Below are 14,426 nucleotides of genomic sequence, written 5' to 3' on the forward strand. Positions count from 1 at the left end.
TGAAGAAGAGAAAAACCCCCTTGTACAACTCATAATATCTGTTTGTTTTAAGTTTTAATGCTACTCCTTACGTCCATTTGAAAAAAAACATTTTTTTTATTTGTTTTTTCATTGTTTTTTTTTAATGCCAGAAAATCCTGCGCCCCCTTCATGGAAATTCTCTTCCCTCCTGATAAATTCATCCAAGAAAAGGTCTTCCCACGTAACGAACTTCCCCTGACACCCCCCCTCACGTTCTCCCAAACGCGAAAAATTCCCCCTGAAAACGTCTGTATACTTCCCAATAACCATTACTATATTTAAACGATTGTCAAAGTTTGTAACTTTCGGCCCCTCCCCCGGAGACTTGAGGGATTAAGTCGTCCCCAAAGATATAGTTATTAGATTTTTCGACTATGCTGAACAAAAATGGCTACCTCAAAATTTTTATCCGGTGACTTTGGGAAAAAATGAGTATGGGAGGGGGCCAAGGTGCCCTCCAATTTTTAGTCACTTAAAACAGGCACTAGAACTTTTAATTTCCATTGGAGTGAGAGCCCTCTCGCGACATTCTAGGACCACCGGGTTGATACGATTACCCCTGATAAAAAAAATAAACATCTGTTTCTGGCAAAAATACAAAATCCCATATTTTTGTAGATAAGAGCTTAAAACTCTTACAGAAGGGTTTTTTCTGATACGGTGGATCTGATGGTGTAATTCTCGTTAAGATTCTATGACTTTTAGAGTTTATTCCCCCCCCCTATTTTCTAGAATAAGGCAAATTTTCTCAGGCTTGTTACTTTTGATGGGTGCAACTAAACTTGATGAAACTTATATATTTAAAATCAGCATAAAAATACAATTTTTTTGATGCAGCTATTGGTATCAAAATTCAGTTTTTTGGAGTTTCGGTCACTATTGAGCCGGGTCACTCCTTATTACACATCGTTACCATGAACTGTTTGATAGGCTTCTATTATCTCTCAAAATTTCAGAGCTTTTATAGAGTAGCCTCTTTAAAGATTTATCGAATTTTCCACAGAAGGTTCGCTAGACCTTGCAGTGGTTTGTGGCACCATAGTCTCAAAATCTGTGGCTTTTTGGAATCTCTCAGGAGTAAAGAATGCAAAACATTTATTGTCAAAGGAGCCTTCCTTCCGGAGAATTTCTTTTTATATAATTTCTTCTTTCTGGAAGGATTATTCTTCTAAACCACTGTTCATGTAGTACAGTTAAGAATTTACCACAAAAAATTTTTTTTTCAATCACTATGCATCTTCATATGAAAATGAAAAGAACCTTACAGAAAATTAAAGGAGAGAAAACTTCAACTACTACTACTGACACCACCATTACTAGAACTACTGTTAACAATTCACTGGATCTCCAAGCGACCTCAGACCAACGGAGTTCCGCTCACTCCGCCTCCATCCAAATTTATCCAAATTCATCCTCTTCGCAAATCCCATGAAGTTTCAATTTCCTTCAAATCTTTCTTTATGTCGTCCTACAAACGCAAAGGTGGGTGATCTACTTTCTGTTTAGCCCTAGATGATTAACTTTCATCCTTAAAACGTGCCCTAGCCATCTCGACCTATCACTCATAATAGCCCTAGAAAGAGGGATAGAACAAAACTTTTTGCACAGCCCACTGTTTGTAATACGGTCATTCAGTAGGTTACCCAAATAAATGTGTATGCATTTTCTGTGAAAAGCATCTAACAAATCTTTTTCCATTTTTCAGAATGCTGATGCTTCAGAGTCATATTTGACCACTGTAGCTTTCAATATTCTCATCTTGGTTTTCACATTTCTCTTCCTATTCTTTCAAGCATTTTTCGACTGTAAAATAAACACAAAAACAACACCCTGAGCCTTGAATATTATACGTTAGACATCCTCAAGACATCCAACGTCTTTGCTAATAATTCTACCAAAGTAAGTGAAGCTGTCAACTGAATCGAACTCTCCGCTACCCAGCGTCACTTTTTATCTTCACTTATTCTTAGCCTTGGTGACTTAGTCTTCTTAACAATAACTTTCAAACCTATTATAGCATCCTGAACTCGCAAAATCTCGAAAAGCTCTTTCATTTTGCACTTAAATCATCAGAATATTCTAAATCCAAGAAAGTTTTTCTTCTCCCATTTTATTCCATATTGCATTTCTTGTGCTCTTTAAGACAAATCACATCAAAATGATCTGTATAATTGGGGCTGGAACACAGCCCTGCTTAACCCCTGATTTAATACAAAACCAGCAGCCTCCCTCATTTTATATTCTCTCACATAACACTAATCACCTTATTGTGTTTGTCTGAACCGAATGCGTGCTTATGATCAATAAAACTAAGGACTACATGTATTTGATGACTCACACACTTTTCTAGTCTAAGAGTGAAAATTCGGCAGCCACATCCTCTACCCTTCCTAGACCGGCACTGTCCTTCTCTTAATATTTTGTCTACAGAATCTTCAAGACTAAAAATTATGATCGTAGTAACTAATTTGTTACCTACAGAAATGCTGCTAATACCTCTATAATTACCATACTCACTCCTATCTTTTTTCTCATATAGGGGTTTGATTAGGATATTTTAAAATATCGCCAGTTATGGCCATATCCCACAAATCATTTTGTACTCCTGGTCACACACTCTGGTCTCTACTTCAAACCTCCTTAGTTTATCTTTTGACGCTGTTTCAACGTTTTTTACATTTCTGTTCTTTTCATATGATATATCACTAAGGTAATTCTTACACAAGTCCTTTCTCCTCTCTGTTAAACATAAAGTATTTCCACAAATATTCCTAGCTGCACTCTTAACTTTCTTCTTTAAAACAAAACTTTCTTAACAAAACTTCTTAACTTTCTTCTTTAAAAACTTTCTTAACAAAACTTCTTAACTTTCTTCTTTAAAAATCAGCAAATTCACAAATTAGTTCCCTTAGGTTATTTCATCCATTTTTTACATTGTCAAATTTTAAATTCTCCAATTTACTATCTCATTATTCTTGGAAAGTTTCTTTCAAAGTTTTGGTCTGGAGTCTACCAAAGTCATAGCTTTCGGAAAGTAGCCACCCCTCAGATTTTAATTAACCCTAGACACTTCTAAATGGTTATCTTTACTTTTAACATCAATAATAACAATCCTATATGCCCTATTATATTGTATTGATATCGTCAGTCTCCGGTTTACAATAACAAAATGAATAAGGTTAGCTGTCTTACCATGATGTGAATACCATGTTAACTTATGAACAATCTTATGATAAAATACTGTATTGGTTATATGTAGATTTTTATTCCAACAAAATTGCAGCAGTCTGTAGCCATTAGTGTTTTCCTGCTCCAAATTTAACCAAATTTAGTATACCACCTACAGCTATTTCTACAGAACTGGGATTTAAAATATCTAAATAAAAAAACAATTTCTACCTGGGACCCTGTCAACTTGTTCCTCTAACTGTAAGTGAAACACACATACAGGGGTACATACCCATTTGCTTGTTCTCTCACCTTTTTAGAAGCTTTTCTCTCGCAGTAATATTACTGATATTAGAATGTGTTTGTACAAATATGTGAAATACCTTCTTTGGCTGCCCCTTTGGACTAGCAATACACTGTATCGACCATATATAGAGTCACTAGCCCCTTAGATACTATCTGAAGAAGGATTGAGTCGTTTCTAAAGCGGTAAAATTTTATTTCTACATTTCTGAATGTATTTCCATAGGCTTGTCGTTGGTGAAGTTTCAAATTTATTTTCATTGTGTTTGGTTTTTTCTACTCCATCAGTTGTGTGGTTTTGTACAAAATGATGGGCACTAAAAATTTATTATTATTGTTATTGGCAGTTTCCTTACTTATCATGAGACCTACTCTTTGTATGTGTACCCCATTCGTGCTGCCTGAGTGAATAACTTTATAACGCATTATTTTATTGTTTTACCGCTTTGATATGAGTTTCTGCAAGTCCTTGTAAGTCCAGTTTTAAGCATCAAAAATTTGTTCACTGAAATTTTGACATGAAAGTTATTTTTTTAGTGTTGTAACATTCCAAGTTGCAAATTTCATATTCTTTTATTCATCGAAATTATTTTGGCCTCAGGAAAAGCTTCAGTTACTGAACTAGTGTGGGACGGGGACTAAAACATTTTCTAAGGCCTACAACGGAGCTCTTAAGCTGGCTTAGAATCGGACAGCAAGAAATACCTGAGACCTCCAGTTGCACAATCATGGCCCCATATTTGTTACACTTAGGTTTTTAGCACTTGACCATGCTCTTGTATACACAAAAATTTAAGTCTTCCATAGACAATCTCAAGCCTATCCCATAGACAATTACTTCCGGCTGATGCACACTAATATTATACTATTATTGGGAAGCAAAGCATGGTAGATAAAATACCTAGAAGGAGTTCTTTCACCTCATAAATGCCCACCAAAACTTACCAGGCCCAGAGAATTATTCGTTAATCACTAAAATTACCACAAGGGGTCTCAGTTTGAAAAATAGTTGGAAAGACGGTCCCCCGTCTTAAGATTATTTCGACAGAATTTAGGCAGCCATTTCCAGTAGCCACAGATCATGATCTTACGTCTTGCCACAGTTCACTTCCTATAGAGGATTCTTTGATGGAGATGTTCTGTATCACCCTACAATTTAACCCATTACTAAATGAAACTTTGTAGCGCACAAGATGTATCCACATGCTCACGGGCCCTTCTGAATGCATATTCGAGGGGTGTTCTTCTTCTCTTGGCTGTATTTATAGCCCCCCCCCCCCTCCCAGGAGTGGGTGCCCCTGTTTCTATTATGGGCTCCCAAAGATGAGACTCCCTCTTGGTCTGTGCCTTCCATGGATATACCCTACATATCTGTAAGGCATTCTTCTATGCAACACCCAGGGTCGTACTGAATGGCCTAGGGAAGGCCCATATGAAGGAGTAGACTCAACAATCTAGCTTTTTGTTCTAACCAAAAATCTTACTCATGATTTGTCCTTAGCAAGTGTGAATAAATGGGTAATGCAAGAACAGATTATTAAATAAAAATTTTAATCAAAGATAAACATCAAAATATACTTCAAGATCAGCCCCAATAGCCTCCATAATAGTGACCATAAGGTGCATATCTATAGTAAGGATAGCCATATCGGTAGTAAGGATAGTAGGTCCCGTAGCCATAATACCGGTAGGGATAGTATCTATAGTGACCAGTTTCTGCACTCTTCAAATCTTCACCAAGTGGACTTTCCACATCAGAAGCTTCTCTTCTTAGTTTGGAGCTACTAAAAGGATTCCATGGACGTTTCGTAACAAAATCATCATCGAAACCATTAAGTTGTGGTTCAAGGGTACTAGATATCTTAGGGAATGCTTCAATGTTTGGCAATGCATCTGCTGATTGTTCTATAGGTATCCCTTGTGGTAATGCTGTGGTGACACCAAGTAAAACAAGGAAAATCTAAAAAAGCATACAGAAAGTTGAAAAATTCATAGTTTGAATATAGTCTTTTCAAAAGAAAGTGGTTTTGAAATTCATTTTTACAGAAGTTCAGACTTGATAGATTTTAAAGCCTTTGTTTTAATTTCTTTTTTTTTCATTTATTCAGGCAAACGATCGTTATTTTAGACAACTGATCTGTATTTCTTTTATTCAAACTGTGGGTAATCTTCACCTTTGTGCCTATTTATCTTAAAATTGCGCTCATCAATCCGCTACAATGACCAAAATCAATATCAAAATTTACTAAGCATAATTAAATGGTGAAAATAACACAAATTGAAGAATAGCAAAATTTCATCAAATATATTATATCTTGAAAAAGAAAATGAAACAGTGGCTTTGATAACTTCGAAGATCACACTGCCTTTCCATGGCGAAAGTAAAACAGTTCAAAATAGGGATGAAACCTTTTTATTGACAGTGAACAGATATAAAATTTAACTGGATATTTCGAACACATATACAGTGTTCATCATCAGCAGTAAAACTTAACTGCTGTTTTACTTGTTTGCTATTTTTGCTTGTTTTACTGCTGATGATGAACACTGTATATGTGTTCGAAATATTCAGTTAAATAATTTTATATCTATTCACTGTCAATAAAAAGGTTTCATCCCTATTTTGAACTGTTTTACTTTCAACAATGGCTTTAAATACAAAAAGAAACTCACTTCTAGTTTCAAACCCATCCTAGCGTTTCCAAGAAATTATCAAGATTTGCTAAGCATAATTAAATGGTAAAAAATTACAAGGTAAGCAGTGACTGAAAAATAACACAATTATTTTCAAATATATTTTATCTTGAAAAAGAAATCAAACAATGGCTTTAAATGCACAAAGAAACTCATTTCTATTTTCAATCCCATTCCAGCGTTTCAACGAATTTGCATAGTGATTCAAATAGGTTTTAGCTGCCTAATTTATTTATTTTTTTTTTGTAGAAACAGCCAGAAAGTTTGATTTATAATTCAGTCGGTTACCTTGAATTCAAATCTCTAATCATAATTAATCTGTCATTTGTAGTTAATATTTCCTTTTTTGTATCATTTTTGTTTCGTGTAAAATTTCATGTAATATTTCTTGTAAGGAAGAGGCTAACGATATTGTATAAACGTGTTTCGCCATTTAATCCAGACAGTATATGACATTGTTTCTCAAGATTATCAAGATCTATCTCAAGATTTTGATCAGACAATTTTGGGTAAAAAAAGGGGGTGTGGAAGGGGGGTTAACCTCTCTCCAACCCTCCAATATGTTTGGTCTCAAAATAGGAACTAGAACTTTTTGATCTCCGATCCAATGAACCCTCTCTCAATTTCCTAGGATCACTGGCTCGATAAAATCACCACTGGGAAAAAAAAAATTAAAATAAACACACGTCCGTGATCTTGCTTCTGGCAAAAAAAAATTCAAAATTCCACATTTTTGCATATAGGAGCTTGAAACCTCTACAGCAAGGTTCTCTTGTATCCTAAAGCTCATTGTGCGATTCTTGTTAAGATCACTTGATTTCTTTGGGGTGTTTTCCCACTTTTTCAAAAAATCGGCAAATTTTTCTCAGGCTCGTAGATTTTAATGAATAACGTTAAAATTCAAGAACTTTAAATATTTTGAATAAGCATCAAAATTATATTCTTTTAATGTGTCTACTATTATCAAGACTCTGTTTCTTTTAGTTTCGGTTACTATTGAGCTGCATCGCTCTTTACTTACAGTTCGTAATATATAATTTTAGCTACAGTAATAAGCACCAATTTGTAGGAATTAGAAACAAATGTACGACTTGATACAGAAAATATATTTCAGGTTTTGGATGTATAAAGAACTTTGTTGAATAAGCTTACTAAAAACTAAAAGAAAAAACCTCCACAATGTGTCTGATTAAAACCAAAGGATTAATCTTTGCTCTCTAAATTCAAGTACCTGTTTTATGTGGTCAAGTCACTTAAAGCAAACAACGAAACAGATCGTGACGAACTTAAATTAATATGAGTTACATATACTGACAAGGAATAAAAAAAAAGTGAACTCATCTCATTTATAAATTATTATCACAACTCCATTCGGAGAATTTTGCTTACTATTAAATAAAGTTTGCCACTTCTGCCAAGGGCCCGGTGCTAAAGTTTTATAGCGCATACAGAACAAAATGACTTTTTACTGCAATTAAACGACCCTTCTGTTCGAGCAGTCGTGCTTAAGTATTTGCGATGAAAATTTGAACTTTAATGTAAAGAGCTGGTGGTTAAGGAAGGGACAGCTTCCTCATATGTGAAATATTTTCTGCTTATTTCAAGTTCTTATGTCCCTCGTAATTTTTGTTATTCATTTATTTTATAAGAAAAAGAGGAATTTCATTTTTTTTGGCAGATTAGTTTTGGAGAATGTAGTTTAGTCAAATTATGAAAAAGTCTTAGTCAAGGTCTTCTAACTTCAATTTGTAATCGGTTTTTTTTTTTTTTTTTTTTTTTTTGTAGAACTAGGCATATTTTTCATTGCTTTGAAGAGATATGCCACTGAAAAAACGTGGTGGAATTTGACATATTTTTCTTTTGCCTCGAAGAAATATAGTACTAAAAACTGATCAAATTTAGGAAGAAAAATCGAAAACGGAAATAAATTCTTGCAATTTTTGCAATTTTAAGATTCTGTTTCGGGGGGAAAATATTTGAATTCATGATTCACATTATTCACTTCAAATCTGGTCTACACACACAAATCTACTCAAAGGCGATAATATATTGGAAAAGGGGCAAACTAAGATTGCCCCTATGGAAAATTGTTATCAAAACTGTGAAATCTGGCAGATTGATGACGGTGATGAATCTAAATACCCCCTCCCTATGTATTAGTCTATTCCAAACTTAATCCAATTTATCTAATAAAAGAATAAAAATATCAAGCAGCTAATTTTAGTGTATTTTTTTTGTTTTTTTTTTCGTTTTTTTTTGTCTCGATTCAGTTTACACAATAATATTTTTTTTTGTTCAAATAATGAATATATTTTTTTTAATCGAAAATTTCAGGAAACAAATTTCAAGAAACAAAAAAAAATGTCATAGACTTAAGAAATTATCTTAAGCATCTATTAAGTAATATTTTGAGAAGAATTATTTTAACACTTCAAAGTATTTTAAGCAGTTTGTATCATCATATAAATTAGCATCTCTATTTTATGTAAGGAATATAGATGATTGTTGTATGTATTCATATTTTGGTTCATATTTTAGTATTTGAGCGAGCAAAACTCTACTGATGAACTGAAAATTTTCTGATAATTTTTAAAATTTTTGATAATTTTTAAAGAAACTTCGGAGTATTATTTCAAACAAGAAAATACTTAAAAACCAAAAAATTAAATTGCTAGTGTTATTGCACTTATTTAATATTTTTGTAAACCCCATCAAAATTTTTGTTTACTCCCCCATACGAAAATATATCTTGGATACGATTCTGCTACGAGTATTATCCTAAGTGAAAATTTATTTTACAATACAGATTCATCTAAAAAGCTGGCATTAGTGAATTTGTGAATTTGTTATTTTATTTGTTAATTTGTCATTATATATGCATCTCAATCAATTATTTGATATTAAAATGACTACTTAAAGCATATGCAATTTTATTTTGAGCTTTTTGATGTATTTTATATGTATTTTATTATTTTAGAGAGCAAATTTTAAATTAAAAGTCTAGAAAAACTCTAAAACAATCTTAAGTAACTAAGAGTTAAGGTTGTATTCAGAGGGTCTGTGACTCGTAAAAATGTAACAAAATAAGAAAAAGATCTTGGTTCCTCCTCCCCAAATTTTTTACCCCCCCCCCCCCCCTACGAAAAAAATACTGTAAATTATTCTTCTAAGAGTATTATTTTAAGTGAAAATCTATTTTACAATACAAAATTCATCTAAATAGCTGGCATTAGTGAATTTGTCAATTTGTTATTTTATTTGTTAATTTGTCATTGTATATGCATCTCAATTAATTATTTGATATTAAAATGATTACATAAAGTATGTGCAATTTTATTTTGAGCTTTTTGATGTATTTTATGTGTATTTATTATTTTAGAGAGCAAAGTTTTAATTAGAAGTCCTAGAAAAATTCTAAAACAATCTTAAGTAACAAAGAGTTAAGGTTATGTTCAGAGGGTCTGACTCTTAAAAATGTAACAAAATAAATATAAAAAAAAATCTTGGTTCCTCCTCCCCCCAACCCCCCCCCCCCTACGAAAGTAAATCCTGTAAATTTTTCTGCTAAGAGTATTATTTTAAGTGAAAATTTATTTTAGAATACTTTTCCTAAATCAAGTGAAAGTGAAAACTGAAAAATGAGCCATATAGCTCCAGAAAAGTAATTAAATAAAAAAAACAAGTATTTTTAAATGAAAGAAAGGAGCGACATTAAAACTTAAAACGAACAGAAATTACTCCGTATATTAAAGGGGCTTTTCCTCCTCAAGGCCTCGCTCTTTACGCTAAAGTTTAACTCTTTCTCTCAACTCTACTTCTTAAAACAGTAAAAAACTTTAGCGTAAAGAGTGGGGCATTGAGGAGGAAAAGCCCCTTTCATCTAAGGCGTAATTTCTGTTCGTTTTAAGTTTTAATGTCGCTCCTTACTTTCATTTATAAAAAAACCTTTTTTTTCTATTTAGTTTCTGGACGTTTTTTAATTTAATACATGTTTTAATCTTCGCACGTAAATAATTCTTTCTCTTTCTCTCAACTCTACTTCTTAAAACAGTAAAAAACTTTAGCGTAAAAAGCGGGGCGTTGAGGAGAAAAAGCCCCTTTCATATAAGGTGTAATTTTTGTTCGTTTTAATTTTTAATGTCGCCTCTTACTTTCATTTAAAAAAAAAAACTTTTTTTTCTATTTAGTTTCTGGACGTTTTTTAATTTAATACATGTTTTAATCTTGGCTCTCCGCACGTAAATAATTAAAACGAAATTTGCATATAAATTTTTTTTTTTGCTCAATGGCTTTCTCATATTTCTAATATTTTGAGAAGAAAGGAGAGAGAGAGAGAGGAAGCCTAGTTGCCCTCCAATTTTTTGATTACTTAAAAAGGCAACTAGAGCTTTTATTTTTTTTACGAACGTTTTCATTAGTAAAACATATACGTAATTTACGAATTAACCTACGTAACGAACTTCTATACTCGTATATTTTTATTGCGTATATGAGGGAGTTCACCCCTTGTCGATACCTCGCTCTTTACGCTAAAGCTTAAATTTCTGACCAAATTCTTTAAGAATGACCCTTGAATCACAAAGGCCGTATAATAAATAGCTGAAATTACTTAAAATACTTTAGCGTAAAGAGTGAGGTATTAAGAGTAGTAAACCCCTCATATACTCAATATTTCTACTCGTTTTACGTTTTAATGCTGCTCCTCACTTTCAGTGGAAAAAAACTTTTCGTATTTATTTTTTCATCGTTTTTTTTTAAATAATGCTAAAAAATCTTGCGCCCCCTTCATTTAAAGTCTCTTCCCCCATGATAAATTTTTCCATGGAAAGATCCTCCCACGTAACCCCCTCCCTCCTCAACTCTCCCTCACAAACCAAAAAAATCCCCCTGAAAACGTCCGTACACTCCCAGTAACCATTACTATATGTAAACACAGATCAAAGTTTGTAACTTGCAACCCCTATCGCGGGGACTGCGAGGGAGTAAGTCGTCCCCAAAGACATAGTCATTAGGGTTTTCGACTATGGTGAATAAGATGGCTATCTCAGATTTTTAATCCGGTACTCTGGGCAAAAATAAGCTTGGGAGGGGGCCTAGGTGCCCTCCAATTTTTGGTCACTTAAAAAGGGCACTAGAACTTTTAACTTCCATTAGAATGAGCCCTCTCAAGACATTCTAGGACTACTGGGTCGATAAGATCACCCCTGGGAAAAACTAACAAGCAAAAAAAAAAACAAATAAACACGCATCTGTGATTTGCCTTCTGACAAAAAATGCGAAATTCCACATTTTGTAGATAGGAGCTTGAAACTTCTACAATATGGTTCTCTGATATGCTGAATCTGATGGTGTGATTCGTTAAGATTGTATGACTTTTAGGGGGTGTTTTCCCCTTTTTTCTAAAATGAGGCAAATTTTCTGAAGCTCGTTACTTTTGATAGGTAAGACTAATTTTAATGATAGTTATATATTTAAAATCAGCATTAAAATGCGATTTTTTTGATGTAACTATTGGTATCAAAATGCTATTTTTTAGGTTTTCGGTTACTATTGAGCCGGGTCGCTCCTTACTACAGTTCTTTACCACGAATTGTTTGAAAATATTTTAAAGGAAACTAAATGGTTTCTGTGTATGCTTAAATTATGCAGACTTATCTAAGTTTTGAAGATGTTTTTTGGAAACTTAATATTAGCTGAGAGCAGGGGGTTGGGGTCTTGGGGGGGCATAGATCTGGGAGGGGTAGCTTTTCCTACCCTGCTGTCCCATAGCAAATTAAGCCCCTAATGTTAACTTTAAATTACGTGTAAAACAAAATAAATTTAATGTCTTGCAGTATTAAATAAATTTTCGTCTTCATTTCATAAGAGCATTAAAAAGGATTAATAAGCGTATTAATAAGTATTAAAAAGGATTATTAAGAGTATTAATAACCAGTATAAATAAAGATTTTGAGATTTTCGTTTATATTCTCTCATCTCAAAGAGTAGAACAACTGAAGAAATGTTAATAAATTTCAGTTATTAATTTCTATATTTCTAGTTTTCCGTGGCATCCTAAGTAAGAAATAGCTTTAAACACAAATTAAGAGGCTAGATGTTAAGATTCTAGGATTAAGTGACTGAAAGAATGTTAAAAAACTGTCATTGATCATTTATACATTTTAATGAATTGTTCTGTGGTATATTTGAAAAATTACTGTTGTTAAACTTTCATTTTGTGGTTGTTGATTACATTTGAATATTTCAAAACGCTCTACTGACAGACCCTTATGGACTTCCCAATATACATTAAATATTTTTAATGAATTTCATTAACTATAAAATACGTGTAAATTAAATTAAATTGAATGTCTCGCAATATCTTATAATTTTTATCCTAATTCCATATTAAGATTAAAAATGACTGCTCCAAACATTTAAAAGAGAGTGTATTTTAGGTTATTGCTTATATTTTCACATCGCAAAATAGAACTCGACAGAAAAATGTTCAGAAATTTAAATTAATTATTCTATATATTCTAATGAATTATTCATTCAAGAAATAGTTTTAGAAACAAATTAAGAGGCTAGATGTTAAGATGCAAAATTTTTTTTTATAATTTTTAATTAATTATTCATCTATTTTAATAGATTATTCAGAAATATTTTATGTGGTATTCATAGAAATAACTGAGTTAACCTTTCATTTTATGCTTATCGCTTGTGCTTGAACATATCAGAAAGCTCTGCTGACAGATTCTTAAAGGCTTCACAATATTCCCTAAATAATTTTGATACATTATATTAACTATAAGCTACGTCTAAAATAAATAAATTGAATGCCTCGCAGCATTACATAAATTTTGTTATTGATTTCATACAAATGATAGGTGTAAGCAGTTAAAATAAAGATTTTGATGTTTTTATTTATATTTTTACATTTCAAAGATTAGAACCCAACTGAAGGGATGATCAAAAATTTTTAGTGAGTTATTTTGTATATTTTATTTAATTATTCAGTGGTATTCTAAGTAAGAAATAGTTTAGAAATAGAAATAGTTAGAAATAGAAATAGGAAGGGGACTGGATGTTATGGCGGGGCCTAGATCTGGGAGGGGTAGTTGTCCCTACCATGCTGTCCCATAGCAAATTACGCTCCTGATGTTAACTATAATTACGTGTAAAACAAAATAAATTGAATGCCTCGCAGTATTGTATAAATTTTCATCGTGATTTAATGAGAACATTATGAACAATTTCATATGAACAAATGACTACTCTAAGTAGTTAAAATAAAGACTTTGATGTTTTTTATTTACATTTTTACACTTCAAAGATTAGAACTCAACTGAAGGGATGATCAAAAAATTTTAGTGAGTTATTTTGTATATTTTATTGAATTATTCAGTGGTATTCTAAGTAAGAAACAGTTTTAAAAACAAATTAAGAGGCTAGATGTGCCATAATAATATGGGGGTAGTTGCAATATTGTATGAAGTTGCGTCCCAATTTAATAGAGGAATTAAAAATGACTGTTCTAAACACTTACATAGTTCATTTTGAGCTTATTTCTTATATTTGAGGATATCAGAGGACAAAACTCGACTGAAAGATTCTGGAAAAATTCTACTTTATATAGATGTAAAAATCACAAACAAAGCCAAAAGCTTTTCACCATTAGTTTCTAATAATGAAGTTTGAAAACAACGTAGTAAGATCAATGACTTTTATTATGCAATGATTAAAAAAGAAAAAAAAAGTTCCTAGAAATACAGTATAAGCTTGACTTTAAACTCTGACAAATGGACCAACCGGTTTGTGGTAATAAATGGCCATATTTGGTAAAAAGTGAGCCTTGTCTGTAGAAAATAAAAATTTGACAAACTAAAATCTAAATAAAATCTGGGAAAGTTTTTTTTAAGAAGACATTAGGGACAAAAAGCCTAAAATTTGTTTAGAGACTGAGGGGCTGAGGAGTAATAGTCCCTTTACATACAAATTCAGTACAAGAAGGGATAAACCTCTCGTTAGTCCCTCACTATATGCATGTAAATCTTGATATAAATTAATACAACCTTTCTACAGATTCCGTAAATAAAGGAACTATCCCTTCCTTAGCCTCTCACTATGTATATAAATTCTGTATAAATAAATTTAAATCTTTCAGTATTTTGGAAAGATTTTTTTAATATAAGTTTTGATGTTGATCATTACTGTTCGTTTTTGCTACCTTAACCAGTTTCAAACAGATTGTGGTAACG

The 14,426-nt window shown here is 32.3% G+C and overlaps 1 protein-coding gene across 1 annotated transcript; it reads right to left on the bottom strand.

Annotated features, from left to right (window-relative positions):
- Nucleotides 1–5,026: 5,026 nt before the first annotated feature.
- LOC136042215 (uncharacterized) lies at nucleotides 5,027–13,852 on the bottom strand. Its single transcript, XM_065727152.1, has 2 exons — nucleotides 13,715–13,852; nucleotides 5,027–5,452 (listed from the first exon to the last, which is right to left on the bottom strand). Exons 1-2 carry the CDS (start codon nucleotides 13,721–13,723, stop codon nucleotides 5,078–5,080), a joined length of 384 nt encoding a protein of 127 aa, XP_065583224.1. The 5' UTR covers nucleotides 13,724–13,852; the 3' UTR covers nucleotides 5,027–5,077.
- Between the last annotated feature and the right edge of the window lie 574 nt (nucleotides 13,853–14,426).

Source organism: Artemia franciscana, unplaced genomic scaffold (genome assembly GCF_032884065.1).
Source record: "Artemia franciscana unplaced genomic scaffold, ASM3288406v1 PGA_scaffold_75, whole genome shotgun sequence".
NCBI lineage: Eukaryota > Metazoa > Arthropoda > Branchiopoda > Anostraca > Artemiidae > Artemia > Artemia franciscana.